This window comes from Chenopodium album, chromosome 10, assembly GCF_948465745.1.
Source record: "Chenopodium album chromosome 10, dcCheAlbu1.1, whole genome shotgun sequence".
NCBI lineage: Eukaryota > Viridiplantae > Streptophyta > Magnoliopsida > Caryophyllales > Amaranthaceae > Chenopodium > Chenopodium album.
This window is the reverse complement of record NC_137843.1, coordinates 591,801-610,225: the sequence shown is the minus strand read 5'-3', so window position 1 is coordinate 610,225 and position 18,425 is coordinate 591,801. Positions and strand designations below refer to the sequence as shown.

The 18,425-nt window shown below is 34.5% G+C and overlaps 2 protein-coding genes across 2 annotated transcripts; both read left to right on the top strand.

Moving 5' to 3' along the window:
• Positions 1-1,092: 1,092 nt before the first annotated feature.
• Positions 1,093-1,883, top strand: LOC145562914 (lipid phosphate phosphatase epsilon 2, chloroplastic-like). The gene is given in 4 exon segments (XM_081623334.1): positions 1,093-1,102; positions 1,174-1,365; positions 1,457-1,533; positions 1,656-1,883. Coding segments are annotated over 4 exon segments (507 nt in total).
• Positions 1,884-3,373: 1,490 nt separating this feature from the next.
• LOC145561814 (lipid phosphate phosphatase epsilon 1, chloroplastic-like) lies at positions 3,374-10,346 on the top strand. Its single transcript, XM_081621931.1, has 4 exons — positions 3,374-3,826; positions 4,209-4,434; positions 9,517-9,590; positions 9,998-10,346. The coding sequence occupies exons 1-4, from the start codon at positions 3,476-3,478 to the stop codon at positions 10,223-10,225; spliced, it is 879 nt and encodes a 292-aa protein (XP_081478057.1). The 5' UTR covers positions 3,374-3,475; the 3' UTR covers positions 10,226-10,346.
• The last annotated feature ends 8,079 nt before the right edge of the window (positions 10,347-18,425 follow it).

The window sequence follows — 18,425 nt, the reverse complement described above, 5'->3', positions numbered from 1 at the left end:
GTAAATGGGATTTGATCACAAATTTATTAGGTGTCACTGTTACAAGAAAGCTAATTAAATTGGAAGTTTGATTTGAAATAAGCTCATGAACTTTTAGAAATTAACTTATTATTAAACATTTAGCTTTTCAGCTATTACATTCCTCCTCCGTTTATTTCATAGATGCAACAGTTTGACTTTTACACTATTCATGTGTTTCACTTTGACTAGCTTTGACGATTTATACATAAGTAAAAATATAGTTATGTAGGATCTTGTTAGATTCGTCTCGATTTGTACAATTTTAATAACTAAAATTTATAATTTTTACATATTGATAATCAAATATATTAACAATCCAAAACATGCATCGGTAAGCGTAAAAAGAGAAGTGTTGTAACTATAAAAAAAAAACAGAGGAAGTACTTCATACACTATCAACTTCTCCTTGGCTCTTTATTTATTTATTATTTTCTTTTTGGTACCATTTGACTTTCGGCCTCCAATTATTTAAACATATACGTCTCCATTTCCATACATGTAAAATACTAAAAAATTAAATATTAATAAATTTACAATGAGAAAACTTCAACATAAATATACTATCTCTTATAGACTTCACATGAATCCTACAAGACTTCACATATAACAAGCAAACAGTATGTATACCAAAGACCAATACACCTAAATTGAATTGTAATTTTATTACGAGTACGTATTGATCGATATAATATCCATACGAAATCAACTAATTGCGAACCCAAATACCCAACTGACTTGTCCAAATTGTAACTCTATATTTTAAAATATGTACGAACACAAAATCGTACTCATTAATTCTAAATTCTATAAAACTATTGTGCAAATTCTATCAAAGTACACTAGTTTAATTATTTAAAATATTGATCGCAGAAAATGTTTTATGGATCAGCAGTAAAAGAAATTACAAATAACTTAGAATTAAATAATAGCCATCATATTCTAATTAACTTGGTGATTATAATTAATCATGATCATACTTTATTTTCAATAAACTTCTATGAAATCAACTAAAGTACACACATTTAACTACTAACCACCATGTTCGAAATTCAATTCTTTCACTACTACTAGATGTCTACATGTATATATACTAACTTACCAGGCCATACTATTGTTCAATTTCCAATAATCATTTTTCTTAGTCTTCCATAGTTATATTTGCTGGTGTTTTCCTTTGGGGACATGATGCTGAAGTTGTGTGGGCTACCATAGGTTCTGTCCTGAACTCATTGCTGTGTTTTGCTTTGAAAAGAATATTGAATCAAGAGCGCTGTCATGTATTTCATTCTATCAGGTAATTCCCTTCAACCTTATTTATGTCTTGAATTGATTACGTACTTTGCTGTTAGATATCTATCACTATGTTGCTGCTTTCTTTTGTTTTATTGTTCTTTCTATTATTATGACTTATAACCTGTGTTGTATCTTTATGCAGCAGTGTTTCAGTGGCTTGGTGTGAATGAAATCACCGTGGTTTTTGCTGCTGTTACTTTCGTGTTTGGTTCATATCTTGTAAGAACCATAATACCTACTTGAATTGACCCCATTGTTTTGAACTCAAACTTGTGCATTTTGGCTTATAATACTTTATATGAACAAATTATCTAAGTTTTTCTTTGGGATTAATTGTGCAGTCATGGCTACGAGTCTCACAAAAATTCCACACGATGAACCAGGTGATAGTTGGTGTTGTCTTGGGCTCCTGTTTTTCGATCGCGTGGTTATGGCTCTGGAATTCTGTTGTTTTTGAAGCATCCCAATCCAATGTGTGGGTTCAAGTTTGTATCTTGGTGGCATTTGCAATCTGTTGCCTGACGTTCCAACTATACCTTATACTTAAGTGGTTTAAAAAAGATCGATGATATACTACTATATACGAAGTTTATATGAACAACTTACAAATAATTAACATTCATGTAAATTATACAGTATGAGGTTTTCTTTTAGCAAGTATGAAAAAGTGAGAATTCAACCCATTCTCACTCTTTTTTTGTTGTATATAATAAAATTAAGGAGTTATCATTATGTCATATGCTGAATAAATCTCAATGTATGCATAAAAAAAAAATCTTATGTGTGTATAACTATCAAATGTTTTAATACTTACAATTGTACTCCATAATAAAGGATTGAAGTGTTGGGACTTTTTTCATTTTTAATTATGGGATTCCCAAAATACAAAGGAAACAAGATAGAAGGGAGATATAAATGTCGGTTTCCATGAATGACCATGAATATCAGTTAGAAAAATATGGGCTTACTTTGTATGATCTATCCTAAATGACTAGTGTAAACTTTGAAATTGAGGTGCAACTAAGATGTTAAACTGCTAATCATGTATTGTGGATAATTAGATTTCATCATGATAATCTTAATGAAAGTTTATTATGTACAATAACTAAGATCGTAAATATAAAAAATGAGCTTTTGATTAAAGAAATCCCTCCTTATATTAATACATAGCATCAATTAGTGATGTAAACATGATTTGACAATATTTTAGGTAACTTGACATCTACATAACCTCATGGCCTCATACTCTCTAACATAATAGCATGTACTCGAGTAGTATAATAAATCTTTCTATAATGTCATGTTTGCTAATGATATTATTGATATATCTATAAATTCCTCCATAGTTTTGGCAAATTTCAACACAACATGATACAACATAATCTTAAACGTTGAAATAAAATATGAATTCAACATAATAACCCTACTCATAAAAAGAACTCCTAATACGTCAGATACAAGAAAAATAAAATAGAGTTATTGTAACTTTTCACTAACTTATTAGCGAGTAATAATTGCTCGACTTGCCACAACAATAGCCATGATATATGTGATGAATGCTTCGACTAATCTTCCATGGGCCTGCTCATAAGTTGTTGCAAATACACCTCACTTATTCAAAATGTCAAAATATGCAACAGAAAATGCAGATTTGCAAGCTATAAAATCGGGTTGGCAATCCTGATTCGACCCGAAAACCCGACCTGAAGTTATTGTGAAAAACCAAAACCTGACCTGAACAATTCGAATTTGACCCGATTTAACCCAAATATTTTATTTTGTGTAATAATAGTAACTTTTATACTAGTTTTAATACAACTAGTTTTTAAGCATAAATCAAAATTGACCCGAAATCTGACCCGAACCTAACGTGCTAACCCGAAATGCCACTCCTACTATAAAACAATTTATTATGCAACAGAAGATTGAAAGGAATGGATTAGCAAAAATAAAAATTGGCAGCCACATAACCATAATCGATAGAGTTTACGCAAGGTCTTGATACGAATACAAGTACTAGTACAACATGTCAACATTAAACAATAAACAACCACCATGTTTGACGAACTTAACTTATTTTTTTATATGGATTTTATGTTTGTTCTTCATATTAAACAATTTTAACCACAATACTTTGTTGCTGAAAAGCTAAAATTCCCAAATGTCAACGACAAATCCTTTGACTCATTTCCAAATTTTAAGTTTACCAACCAAATCCAATCTTTTTACAACTCACTCTAACTTTCCTTCTTGTTCCATTTTCTTTCACCATCGTTGTTCTTCCCCAAAATCATCAATTTCTTGTGATTTTCTTTCTGGGATGTACCCAATTTCCTTAGATAGAAGAAAAAGAAGTTTAATGGGTAAAAAGTTCCAAAAAATCGCTGCTTTAAGGTCAGAAGATGAAGAAGAAAACATCAATGTTCTTGAGCAAGAAGTTTTACTTGATGGGTCTTCCAAATTTAGCTCTTTTCTTCTTTCTCCTGAATTCGAATCCACTCTAAATCGTTTGGTGAGCTTTTCTTTTTTAAAATTTAATTTAACTTATTTGTTAATTTTGCTAATTAAGTTCTATGCTGTCTCAATTTCTGGGTTTAGGTCATTAAAATTCCTTAACCATACAAGATTAAATTATTGAGTTTTCGGCATCTAAAATTGTTGGATTAAAGGGTGAAGTAATGTAGTTTTACTTTCAACTTATGTCTATGTCGTCATACTATTAATTTACTCTTATTTGGGTTTAAATTATGTGATTTTGCTTTGATTGCAAAATGGACAACTTTTAGACATTTTTGCATTGGTTAATGTCGATATAATAATGTCATTGATTTTGGATTAATAAGTAAGTTAAAATGATTGCATTGTTTGATCTTTGATGTATCAATGATATGCAGAGTAAGTGGGTGATTTCTGTTCTATTTGGTGCTTTCATCCTTTGGAGACATGATGCTCAAGCCGTGTGGGCTGCCATGGGTTCTGTTCTGAACTCTGTGCTCTCTGTTGCTTTGAAAAGAGTCTTGAATCAAGAGCGTCCGATTGCGAATGTGAGATCGGACCCTGGCATGCCGTCATCCCATTCGCAATCCATCTTTTATATTGTGGTGTTTGTCATTATGTCAAGTAATTCTCTTTAACCTTCTTAATACTTGAGTTTTGGTAGTAGATTCATAATTTTGCTGGCACTTTTTTGACTTAATAAAGAGTGAAGTTAGGAAGTGTAGCTGTGTAGTGTGTGTTCAATACAAATTGGAGAAAGGTTTCCTAGGCCTCCTAGAAACAAACAATGTTTGAACAATGATGGCTACTGTATAGAGATTTAACTAGTCAAGTGTGTGTTCAATACAAATTGGACTAGCTAGTGGACTGGGTGAGAGGGGGTGCTGGTAGAATAAGGTGATTAGCATGTGATTCATATGGGATTTTGAACAGGAATATCCTCGAGGATATGATCTTCCTTTAGCCATTCCTTTGAATCCTTTCTGCTAGTTGGGGTGGGCTCTCAACACCTATAACAAGGTTCATACTAGGGCCATGGCCTGGGGAGGTTCACTAGGCTAATAAGATAAAAATGAAAAAAAAAACCCGCCTTAAGAGTAGGGATGATAACGGGAACTCTTGCCACTTGAGCTCCTTGCAATTTTTCTGTACCTTCGTAGACCAGAGTTACTAATGTGAATGTTAAGAGCTTGATGATCAACCAGTTAGGGCAGGTTCTTTCCTACACCATGTTGTGGTCCTTGTGTTCTTTTGTAAAAGGGATACCATTCTTGGTGTGTATTTCGCGGCCATTGAAGCAGTGCATGAGGCTTTTTGACAAGGCTCAACAGTTAAGTGGGTTTTTGTTTTTCATTTAGGAAGGTCACCCCATGATAGAGATAGAGGACCTTACTTTCATGTTTGAGGTTCTGATTTATCATATCATTCATATGTACTGCAAAAATAATATTATTTGGGTTAATGACTTGTCAGTGACCATTAATGCAAGTCTTTTTCTGTGGTAATTATATCTGCCCATCCCATCTTTAAGTAGCTGCTTATAGAAGGCTAAGGTTCTGTTTAACATGAGAGTTATGTATGTACGTTAACGTTGTGCAGAATGGCTTCATAAGAGAAGACTAAGCATTATCTTTGGGAAAAGCTGCTTTTTTTTTGGGCTATGAGACTGTCTTGAGCTTCCCTGACATTTTTTTTTTCTTCTCTTTTTTTGGATAAGAAGCAACGATTCTTAAACTTATACTCCATAGGTGTTTTTGGCAGAATAGCTGCATCAATAATAAAACTCAATGATCTCCAAGAACCAAATGGACTCTAGGCCATCGCAATATGAGATTGATGACAGTGATGAAACCGTATATGTACCGAATAACCTACTAACATGCGAGCAGCAAACAAAGTGCACATTTTGAGAGGAAGACACTGTCCTCTAACAATAGCAATTACTCACAATATCACCCAATTCCTGAAATCTCCAAAATTGACTGCTGTAAGTTTCAAGGGCCCCCAGCTCCTTTAGCCTCCAAGGAAGCTAATTAAGTATACTGATCCCACAACTAATTAGAGAGTGCATGACAAGGTGGCTCTGGAAAAGATATGTTACTTCAGTTTTAATTATAGTATACACTATTACACTCCATTAAATTAACCATCAATACATTGCACGTGCACAACTCCGCCAGTGGGTTTCCCGCTGCCAGTCCCAAGCCTGGATAAAGGAGGAGGGTTACGGTAGGCCAGTGACAGCCAGTATAAAACTTCGTCACATCCCATGACATGAGCCAAACAGATATTTTCGTGGGGGCGTTCCCTACTCAGCGACGCGCTGCACTTCCTAGACCCGGGTGTAGTGATAAGTATGCAAGGGTTGCTAGGTCGTCGCCCAGAAGCGACGCGCCACATTGCCCGAGTGTGGTGTCAAATGAGCAAGGGCGTGCCATTGGGGCGTTCCCTACTGAGCGACGCGCTGCACTTCCCAGACCCGGGTGCAGTGATAAGTATGTAAGGGTTGCTAGGTCGTCGCCCAGAAGCGACGCGCCATATTGCCCAATTGTGGTGTCAAATAATCAAGGACTTGGAGTTGGGATCAGGAGGGAGCGTGGGAGAAAAGAATTTAGTTTGCGGATTGGTTCTTGGAATGTGGGGTCTCTTACGGGAAAATCAGCAGAATTGGTAGAAGTAATGAAAAGACGACGCGTGAACATCATGTGCCTCCAAGAGACAAGATGGACAGGAGAAGGAGCTCGAGGCTTGGTTTTGGGGTATAAGGTATGGTATGTTGGGCAAGAAACGAGCCACAGAACAAGGAATGGTGGAGCTAGGAACGGAGTTGGTGTGGTTCTCGATGAGAGGTTGGCAAAAGAGGTGATCGAGGTCTATCGGAAGAACGATAGGTTGATAAGGCTGAAGTTGCTATGTGGCAAGGAGATTGTGAATGTTATCAGTGCTTATGCTCCCCAAGTGGGTTTAGATGCAGAAGAGAAACGACAATTTTGGGAGGACCTAGACGAGGTGGTGCAGGGTGTCCACCACTCAGAGAAGTTATATATTGGAGGGGATCTAAATGGGCACGTTGGGGCGAGCCGAGATGGCTATGAGAGTGTCCATGGAGGCTTTGGGTATGGGCAGAGGGACGCCGGTGGTGAAGCTATTATGGATTTTGCCCAATCATATGATTTAATTTTGGCTAATACTTGGTTTAAGAAGAGGGATTCACACTTGATAACTTTTCGGAATGGAGCAAATGCAACTCAAATAGACTTCCTGCTCACAAGGAGCATAGATAGACAAAGTTGCATAAACTGTAAGGTTATCCCAGGGGAGAGTGTGGTCACCCAACACCGGCTATTGGTAATGACTATTCGTCTGAAAGAGAAGGCGAAGAAAAAAGTTAGACAAGAAGAACCAAGGATAAGATGGTGGACCCTAAGGGATGCAAAAGCTAAGGTTTTTACAGAAAAGGTAATTGAAGAAGCGGATTGGGATGGAGAGGTGGATCCGGACATGACCTGGTTACGAATGAAGAACTGTTTCCTAAGAGTGGCCAAAGAGGTCTTAGGGGAAGTAAGGGGAAGAACTTCGGTACAGAGAGATACTTCGTGGTGGAATGAAGAGGTGAAAGCAGTAATTAAGCAAAAAAGGGAATGCTATCAAGCCTTAGGAAAATGTAGGAGTGATGAAACCTTTGCAGCGTATAAGGAGGCTAAGAGTAAGGCAAAGGCAGCTGTTCGCCAAGCAAAAGAAAAGGCATATCAGGAGGTTTATGAAAAGCTTGATTCCAAGGAGGGAGAAAGGATCATTTATAAGATGGCAAAGAGAAGACAAGAGGCAAGGAAGGATATTGGCATGGTGAAGTGTGTCAAAGATAAGAACCAAATGGTCCTAGTGCAAGAGGAGGGCATCAAGGACAGGTGGAAGGGGTACTTCGATGAATTATTTAATGGAAGTAATGGAGTTGTGATAGGAGATACCTCTATGAGTGATGAAGAAATCAACATGGAGTATGTGCGAAGGATTAGGAGAGTAGAGGTGGAGATTGCACTGAGGAAGATGAAACCTAAGAAGGCGGTTGGCCCTGATGGGGTACCGATAGAGGTGTGGAGGTGTTTGGGTAAGATTGGTATTGATTGGTTAACAAACCTTTTCAACAAGATATGGACGGCTACAAGGATCCCACAAGATTGGAGGAAGAGCACCTTGGTCCCGGTTTATAAAAACAAAGGAGACGCTCAAGATTGTTCTAACTATCGAGGAATTAAGCTTATGAGCCATACTATGAAGTTGTGGGAAAGGGTGATTGAACAAAGGTTGAGGGCATGCACAAGCATTTCAGATAACCAATTTGGTTTTATGCCTGGGAGATCTACTATGGAGGCAATCCATTTGATAAGACAAATGATGGAGTTTTATAGGGTAAAGAAGAAAGATCTTCATATGGTCTTTATTGATTTAGAGAAGGCATATGACAAGGTGCCAAGAGAGATACTTTGGTGGGCAATGTTGAAGAAAGGTATCCCACGAAGGTATGTAGACCTAGTTAAGGATATGTATCGGGATGTGTCAACAAATGTGAGGACATGCGGAGGGTTGACAAAAGATTTCCCTATTACAATCGGATTGCATCAAGGGTCTGCATTAAGCCCTTTTCTTTTTGCAACGGTTCTAGACGAATTAACTAGACCAATTCAAGATGAGGTTCCATGGTGTATGCTGTTCGCAGATGATATCGTTTTGGTGGATGAGACTAAGGATGGGGTTAATGTCAAGTTGGAGCAATGGAGGCAAAGGTTGGAATCTAGAGGGTTTAAGCTAAGTCGGAGTAAGACTGAATATTTGGTATGTCGTTTTGGCACTCAGAGGGGGACAAGCAATGAAGTGGTGAGTTTGGATGGAAAGGATTTGACCATGAGTGAATGTTTTAAGTACCTAGGGTCGATCATCCAGAAGAATGGTGACATTGATCAAGACGTGACCCACAGGATTAAGTCAGGGTGGCTTAAATGGAGAGCGGCCACGGGAGTGCTATGCGACCGCAGCATTCCCTTAAAGTTGAAGGGAAAATTCTACAGGACTGCCATAAGACCAGTGTTGCTCTATGGTACAGAATGTTGGGCTTCTAAGAAAGAGCATATTAAAAAGATGGAGGTTACGGAAATGCGCATGTTAAGGTGGATGTGTGGAAACACTTTAAGAGATAGAATCAGAAATGAGGTTATTCGCAAGAAAGTAGGTGTGGCGGGCATTGTAGATAAATTAAGGGAAAATCGTCTGCGTTGGTTTGGACATGTAAGACGGAGACCCGAGGGTGCACCGGTGCGAAGAGTGGAAGAGTGGGACCATGGAGGGATTAAACGAGGAAGAGGGAGACCAAAGATGACTTGGTTGGAAGGAGTGAGGAAGGATATGAAGTGCATGGATTTACGTGAGGATGAAGTTTTGGATCGTAAGGGATGGAGGAGAAAGATTTATGTTGATGACTACACGGAATAATCAAATTTGGTTCATGTTAGCCGACCCCACTTTTGGGATTAAGGCTTTGATTGATTGATTGATTGATTGACATTGCACGTGCACCACAACAGCTTATTCTCTAATTGTGGATTTGCTCGTCTGTTCAACTGTGTTCTGTTTTCTTTTATTCTTCTTTCTGCTCCTTTATATTTGACAAAGTTCCTACATCGACATATAATCCTGTAATATCTGCTGCAGTGATTGAGTGGCTGGGTGTGAACGAAACCACTGTGATCTTTGCGGCTGTTTTTCTGGCATTTGGCTCATATCTTGTAAGAACTATAACTCTTAAACACCTACTTGCCCTTCTGTTTTGAAATACAACATATGCATTCTGACTTTATTGACTTGCTCCAAATTTAAGATATCATTAGTAAATATTACAGCTATCATGTATAGTTTAGAAAAATATCAGTTCTTATAGAAATGAAAGCTTAATTTTGTAACATCCAAAAATGATTATGAGAACCTTAATTTGTGGTTTGAGTATCTCATTTGAGTCATCTCCTACTTGGTATGCCTGAGACACGTACTCTAGAAATCTTGGTTCAAACTCTTTGCTACTGATTGTTTAAATTTGTCAATGTTAGCCGTTTATTTTTACATCCCCTTAGCCTTGAGGAAGACGTCTCTGTAATCTTAAGCCTTTTTTTTTTTCTTTTTGGGATTGATTGTGCAGTCATGGCTAAGAGTCACACAAAAACTCCACTCAACCGACCAGGTGATAGTAGGTGCTGTCTTGGGTTCCTGTTTTTCTCTAGCTTGGTTATGGTCCTGGAATGCTGTTGTCTCAGAAGCATTTAGTTCCATTCTGTGGGTTCAGGTTTCTGTCTTGTTGGCATCTGCTATCTGTTGTCTGGCGTTCGTTTTATACGTGATACTTAACTGGTTTAGAAATGATCGATGATATACTACTTAATTAACTTACGAAGAAGAATTCTGTAATTGACATTCTTGTAATTTTTAAGCATAGGAGCTTCTTTTAGCAAGTATGAAATGTGAGCTCTGTTCAACCCTTTCTTACTCTACTTCCGCTTGCACTATTAATTCAACCATTTGTTATACATGTACAAATATATACTAAAAGGAAAAAATAAAAAAAATAAAAAAATTTGCCATTGTCTTATACTTCTTATGAAGTATGTCGTTGGATTAGTCTTAATGTTTATTTTCTAATATTAAATTTAAAATTACTACTCCGTATATAATAAGTCCTAATACTCATAGATAATTAAATACAATACGGAGTAATGATTAAAGTTATGCATTATTGAGTGATGTCACTATATACATTGGCATGATTTCTTTTGTCTTGGGCCCTTCAGTATTTGGCCCATTTATCGCCTAATAGGCAGTTACCATGTTTTGTATTAATAATGGTGCAAGGGCTCAAATTCTATGGACTCTACAATGGAGTATATAGGATGCCCATTACTTGTATTGTTTTTTTGTTAAGATAAAACAATAGATTTTTTTTTTTTTTTTTTTATTATTATTATTTAAATTACTAAAAAAATAAATTTATAACATATGAATAATTAGTTTTTTTTTTTTTTTTTTTTTTTTTTTTTTTTTTTTTTTTTTTTTTTGTTACTAGCAATACCAAGATTGTAAATAGGTTGTTTAAGCTCGAAAAAATCAAGTTTAATTCTGAACTTAATTCTAGGCCAATACGTTTTAGTTGAATGATACTTCATGTTGTATGAAGAAGTACAGTTATCTAGTATGTACTATATTATCAATACTCTACAAAGTAAGTAATATACGTATCACAAAAATTGGCACTATCATAATAGTATCATTATCTACTCACTAAACCACTCTAAAGACTTAAAAGTAGGAAAATACATATCTATGTTGCTTTTAAACAAGAAAAGAGTGGCTGTTTTTTCTAAAAGTAAATGAAAAGCATTGTTAGAAAATAGAACCATAGGGAATATTACTTATCTTGTAATTCTTAATTGAAGCACATACATTGTTTTGTGGCCATTGGCCATGGCCCATAATCGTGAGAATCGTCATTTCGGGTAAAATTTGAAAGTACAAGACTTGCGAGTTAAATTTATAAAGTAGCCTCACGCTAAAATCTAAAAAATTGCTATTATTTAGAAGCGGAGAGAAAATATAAAACACTAATTTTTATATGTGGCTGGCCACATGGTGTGGCCAGTCCGTTTCATATAACGGACCCCGTTATACCAAACGGGTCCGTTATTTTAAATTTTAAAAAAAAAAAACGTGTCTTTCTTTTTTTTCATTTTATTACATCAAAAGGTTCTTCTTTTCCAAAGTTTTCTCATTTTCTCTGTTCCATTTTCTCTCTCCTCAAACTGTTCTTCTTCCATTTTCTCTCTCCTCAAATTCTTTCTCCTCTAAATTGTTCTTTTCATTGATAATGACTAAAATCAAGATAATCTTCCCTAAGGGAAAGAAAGGATCGACATATACGCTGAACTCTCCTACTTCTAATATAAATCAAACCCTAATTTTAGTAATTTTTCAATTTTCCTGTCATTTATGCTCTGCAATTTGAACAAGCATCGAGAGATTGTTTTTGGTGGTGTGAAAGAATTCGTGAGTAGAAATCAAGCAATTTATGAAGAATTTCTAGAGAATGAAAAGAAAAAAAAAGGCAGATGAAATGGAGGCTGCTAAGAAGATGCTGGAGGAGCTTGCTAATGTAGAAGATACAGCAATAGTTACTTTTTTCATCATGTAGGGATTACTTTTTAAAATTACAGTGTACTTATTTTAGGGGTTACTCGTTGGTTTTATAGGGAGGGGTTACTTGTTGATTTTACAAGGGTTGTTTGTAAAGTTTTAGGGGGTTACTTGTTACTCATAGTTTATTAGGAGTTACTTGTTAGTTTAATTTTACAGAATTTGTTGTTAAGTTAGAGGGGTTACTTGTTAATTTTTGTTAAGTTTCAGGTGTTAGTTACTTGTTAGTTTTATAGGGGTTACTTGTTATTTTTAGGGGTTACTTGTTAATTTTTGTTAGGGTTACTTGTTTATTTTAGTGGTTACTTGTTAGTTTAACAGGGGTTACTTATTAATTTTTGTTAGGATTACTTGTTTATTTTCGAGGTTACTTGTTAATTTTTTGTTAGGGTTACTTGTTTATTTTAGGGGTTACTTGTTAATTATACATGGGTTACTTGTTAATTTTTGTTAGGGTTACTTGTTTGTTATTGTTAGGGTTACTTGTTTGTTATTGTTAGGGTTATTTGTTTATTTTAGGGGTTACTTGTTAGTTTAACAGGGCTTACTTGTTAATTTTTGTTAGGGTTACTTGTTAACTATTGTTAGGGTTACTTGTTTATTTTAGGGTTACTTGTTAATTTTTGTTAAGGTTACTTGTTTATTTTAGGGGTTACTTGTTAGTTTAACAGGGGTTACTTGTTAATTTTTGTTAGGGTTACTTGTTAATTTTTGTTAGGGTTACTTGTTTACTTTAGGGGTTACTTGTTAATTTTATAGGAGTTATTTGTTAATTTTTGTTAGGGTTACTTGTTTATTTTAGGGGTTACTTGTTAGTTTAACAGGGGTTACTTGTTAATTTTACAGGGGTTAGTTATTAGTTTTACAGGGGTTACATGTTAATTTCTTCAATTTCATTGTATCTATTTTCATCTTCCAGATCCAATACCTGATTACTGGTTTGGATTTCGAGATTCATCAAAGAATCTTCAATTTGTTCGATCTTTAATGATTCTTGTGAATCAGGTAATTTTTCGAATTCTTCTGCCATTGTTATTCTTAAATTTCTGGAAGAAAAATTGTGTGAGGTTTCGCTCAATTTTCGCATTCGTTCCTCGTAAATGAGTTGTTATGGGTTTTAAGGTTTAGAAATTTGCGCGTGTTTTGTTGAGCCATTTTGTTCAGCGCTTGTTTCCTAATCCCGTTATACGCGCGTCGTTCTCCGTTATTTTGCTGACTTGGAAGCAGGCCACACGGTGTGGCCTGCTGTACCAAAAAGGCGCCGAATATAAAATTATAAAAGTTATAAGAATTTATAAATCATGGAATATATACAAATAATATTGTGATTTGCTAGATACATCTCCAATGCATATATTGATATATGCAATGAAAAGTTTAAGAGATCACTAAATAGTTGTGTTAAAAATAACTTTTTGGCTTAGACCGTGTTACAAATTAAAGATTGGGTCACTTTAATTTGTGGATTCTCAATATCATGGCTTTATTGATCTAAGTTAAAAGTGGGTAAATTGCAAGAACCCAATACTGCGTGTGATAATTAAAAAGAATAAAATCAAGGTGCATGCAGATGTTATAGAAGTAATAATAGAGGTGAATATATCCTTATTCTTGTGTGTAAGTAGTGTAACTATGAGCTATGTGAGAACTGGATTTTTGATAAACCATCAACTGGGTTTTCTAAAGCTGGATTAGATTAGATTAGATATTATACTAGATGAAGCTCATGCGATGCACGGTTTGTTAGTATTTTTTAAAAAAATATTTTTCATATTTATGCGATTAAAATTGTTATGATATTAGTTTTAAAATATTAAATAAAATTCTTAATCTCAAAAGATAATATTTTGTATATAATTAATTTAAACTTTAAAATCTCATTCGTCAATTTTGCTTACGTGTCATTTGAATTATTTAATTATAAAATAAATTAATAATCTCTTATTTAATTGGGTACAACTTAAATTTATAATCCTACATGGCGCACTAAGAAAAACTCGGGGAAAAACTCTCCTTTATATATATATATATATATATATATATATATATATATATATATATATATATATATATATATATATATTAGATTCTTGAGATATACTTAATTCGTCTTCTTTTGAATTTATTCACATTTGGTTATTAACTTGAATCTTAGGGGTCTCGGATCGGCCCTACATTAATAATCATCACTCATTAACCTCTTAATTATGCGTACCTTTAAAAATATGTGTAGAGAAGTACATTTAGTTTAGTTACTTTCTTTATCTTTATCGGTGTCGGTCTTTCTCATACTACTGATTATATCAATCTCCAATCTCACTCTTGAGGCCTTTGCCAATTTCTTAAGCATATATAGTTGAGTGCTTGTAAAGATCTTTCAAAAATTAAGTCGATTTCCAATCAACCTCCGTTTGTAAAATTAACTTTAACTATTCTCGCTAATAACCTCTTCCATGTTACAACCACTAATCGGCTAGTTAGTCCAGTATCCACCTTATAAGTAAGGCCTTGTTCTCATCAGATTATTTTCAGTTCAGTTTAGTTCAACTCTAATAAGTTCAGTTCAGTTCAGTTCAGCTCCTAATTTTCTTCTCTCATAAAATATTAATTTCAGTTCAGTTCAACTCTAATAAATTCAGTTCAGTTCAGCTTATTTCAATTAAAGAGAACAGACCCTAAATAGCTGCCTACTGAAATAAGGATTAGGAGGCCTAAACCAATGCAGCAGAATAATTAGTACTCCTTACTCCGTAGTAGCGGATAATTAAAGTAATAACAATAGAAGTAAAATTGAAAGGAAGTCAAAGAAAAAAGAAGGGTCGTCTACGGGGTGTACTGTGTACGTAATAAGTTTAGCCAAATTAGAACTCGTGTGACCTGGGAATCCACCACTGTCGTAAGATTTGACAATCTATTTTATTCTTACTTCACCTCTCCCTATTTTTTTTTTTAATAATTATTGTATCTTTTGTCTCTCCATTTTTGTTCTCTTCCCCTCAACCCCGCCTAGATCCCCTTTAATTTAAGGGAATACAAATATTACTTCCTTTTTTAAAAAAATATTAATAGCAATATATCTTGAATACATAGTATAAACTCCATAATATTTACTGCGACAGTACCAGATTATCCCCGCGGTAGCACCCACAATAAATTTAATGATATGATCAAGTCATTCGTACAAACAAGGACACCAAAGCAATAATGAGATTAGTAAAAATCTTTCCAACCAATATTAGATATGCCATAAGTTGTAATCGAAAGGAAACAACATTATTTAGGGTTTGTTCTGTTCAACTTAATTTTACTTCACTTTACTTCAATTTAATTCAGTTTATTTCAGTTCCTAATTTCCTTCTCTCATAAACCTTTCAGTTCAGTTCATTTCATTTCAGTTCAGTTCCTAATTTTCTTCTCTCATAAACCATTCAGTTCAATTCAATTCAGTTCAGCTCAATTCAGTAAATCAGATCAGGCCCTTAGCCTTAGTAAGAGTCTTTTTTAAAAAAAAAACATTACCTAGTAAGAGTCCAAATTAATAATGTGATTAAGGTACAAAACAACTTAATATTCCGTATTTTTGAACTTTATGTTGGTATTTGGTTTAAAAGTATCCATAATTAGACACCTGTTATTATCATTAATGACAAATATAATTAGAACTCGTGTGTGACGGGGTACTATCATTCTATAACACATGATCGAATACTATCATTTGATACTAATAAAGTTGTCAAATAATTAGAATAAAACTTGCTTGTGATGAAATCTTGGAAAACATTCACATGGAAGGGAGATGTTTAAAATCAGCATTGAATGAGAGGTAGAAATTTGGTAATGAATTGTCTGTCATTGAATAGAAGCCAAGATCCATGTACATGTACTCACTGAATACTCGATGTAGTTTTTTTTTATTTTTTTATCTGAATTTAAAAAAATAAAGAAAAAAACATAACTAGGCTTAGCTAGTTAGCTAGTACTACTAAAAGAAACACCTGTGGGCTGGTAGCTCCGTCCCCACCACGAAAAATCACATCTATCTCATCTCCAAGACTACGCAACATCACATGCAAACTACTCTATTAATTTCATGCATTATTACTAATCTCCTAATTATAAACATCAACATATGATTATTTATAGACTATCTGACTACACCTTTAATATTAACTTTTTAGAAATTTTTACATGTATGTTAGTATGTACTCGTATATTTAAAAGATGACATAGTAATGGTGAAAAACTACTGAAAATGAGGTAGTATTAGTATGGGAAAATGGTGTTGCCCTTTTAGTGAATGAATAGTGAGGTCGTCAGAGTTATGAGAGCAAGCAAGGAATAGCTACTTCTCTGCTATCAAAAATAATAATGAATCAGAATATTTTTTCGATCAAAGCATTAAAGCCCCATTTTTCATCAAATGCCATTTATACTATGCCATGTGATTTCATCATACCCTTCTCTTTCTTTTTTTTTTTTTCATCCTTTAAAAAATAAATAAAGATCAAAATAATATTAAAAAAAATCCCAAAGTGCCAACTAGGTAATTTAACACAATCCTAAAATGTTAAGATCACAAATAAATTGAAACATTTAACATATTGGATCAAACCTGAGAGTTTGATTAGAGTTAGATCTAGTTGAAAATTATTAAACCCTAGGAAAAGCTCATTAATTTGCTTGGCCTAGGCTCGATTGGCTCTTACTCGATCATAACAAGACTTACTTATTAATTGGTTAAATTCCAATTTAGTTTGATTTTATTGCTCTATTGAGGAGTGAGGACTAATAATACATAGATTTGTCAGCTAATTAATTTGACTTTCAACTGTAAAAATATTGCAATAATCTATACATTCTAAATTAGGTAGGAAAAGTGGTATTTATTGTACTAAATACATGTTGAAAATTATGTAAAATTCATCATTCTAAATCATCCAATTTGAGTGAGAAGAGGCGTAGAGGTAGTATGTACTTGGTCCTTTGCATGCATGATTGGACGTAAAAGGGGGAGGAGGGAACTCTTTAGAGTTAAGATAAGCTGGACAGCATTTTCTGTCGATCTCATTCTCAAATCTCAAAATACACTTTGCTTATTTTATCAACTTGCACAAGTTGCTAGTGTGTAAGTTGCTACTCCGTAGCTTGCTACCATGCTAGCTGCATCTTATTATGCGGAGTACTAAACATAGCATTTTACGGAATCAACTCCAACCCTTCTTTTGCACTTTCCATGCTTTCACCTTCTACATTTGATTCCTGACATACTATATTTGGCCTTATAAAGTTAAATTATAAAGAGTGATCAGAATCAATATTAGTTATAATTTTATGTTATGTTTATTGTTATTTCAAACACGATGATGAGTAAATAATTTTAGAGTGGTTAGTTTGACGACAAGACTAGACAATTAGACACGTGTGTTGTAGGTCAGTGAGTTACAAGAGCATATTGGGGTGTGTTGTAGACTTGTAGGTCAGTCGAAGCAAAAGATCACATCAAGCCACAAGCAAAAGATCACATCAAGCCACAATATGGTTTTCTTCGTTCATATGTTTATAAACGTTTTTTCATTGAACATACAAACTAAAAAAGAAATAATTTTTTGTAATCCAAAAAGTAAGTGTTTCTTTTATCTGATTTTTTGGAGCTTCGTTTTTAGCATTTACACATTACCATGAACTTACTTCACTTTGACTATCTTATGTACATCCATGTTTTCTGATATCAACTTTATAGGCCCAAATTTATACAAGTACTTAGTATAAATTTACACATATTTGATGAAAAATACAAAGTATTCAGGATCAAGGTTTACAATGTATATTGATAAGCAAAAAAACTAAAAAGATAAAGTGTTGGAAACCTTAATCCGTATATGTTGATTGTTAAAATAAAAAATAATCCGTATGTGTAAAAACTTGTCACGGGCCTGACTCGCAAACACCAAAAGGAAGACATAGGGGCAGGCGAGGCAGAGATTGGGGAAGTGGTGAGGGGGATACTATAAGAATGTCTGGACCACGCAAAGCAGTCGTACGTGCAATATAAAATTGAAGCTATGAGAGATGCGAACTGGATAGTTGGAGGGCAGTCCAATAGGGTAATGGTGCCCTTCTACCCTAACACCGTACGGATTACGGATCATTAGAGAGTAGACACCCTCTTTATTTTTTTTTCACTGCTATACTTCTCTACTCACGTGAAAACACTCATCCGCCCTTCTCTCTTCTCCTATGTACTTTTAAACTACAACACAACAGTTTCCCCTTTTTATTCCATCTATATCTTTTGCTACGACGTACTGTTTTAGCTTCCCACTTCAAATAATATTAAAGTAAGATTCAAAACGTCTTCAATTCCATCAACCATCTCCATTTTATAC

What these genes read in the sequence shown, in the direction of transcription:
- LOC145561814 (XM_081621931.1), top strand. Translation starts at nt 3,476, where the DNA reads ATGTCAACGACAAATCCTTTGACTCATTTCCAAATTTTAAGTTTACCA. An exon ending in AATCCACTCTAAATCGTTTG is followed by an intron (nt 3,827 to 4,208) that starts GTGAGCTTTTCT and finishes AATGATATGCAG; the next exon opens with AGTAAGTGGGTGATTTCTGT. An exon ending in GGTGTTTGTCATTATGTCAA is followed by an intron (nt 4,435 to 9,516) that starts GTAATTCTCTTT and finishes TATCTGCTGCAG; the next exon opens with TGATTGAGTGGCTGGGTGTG.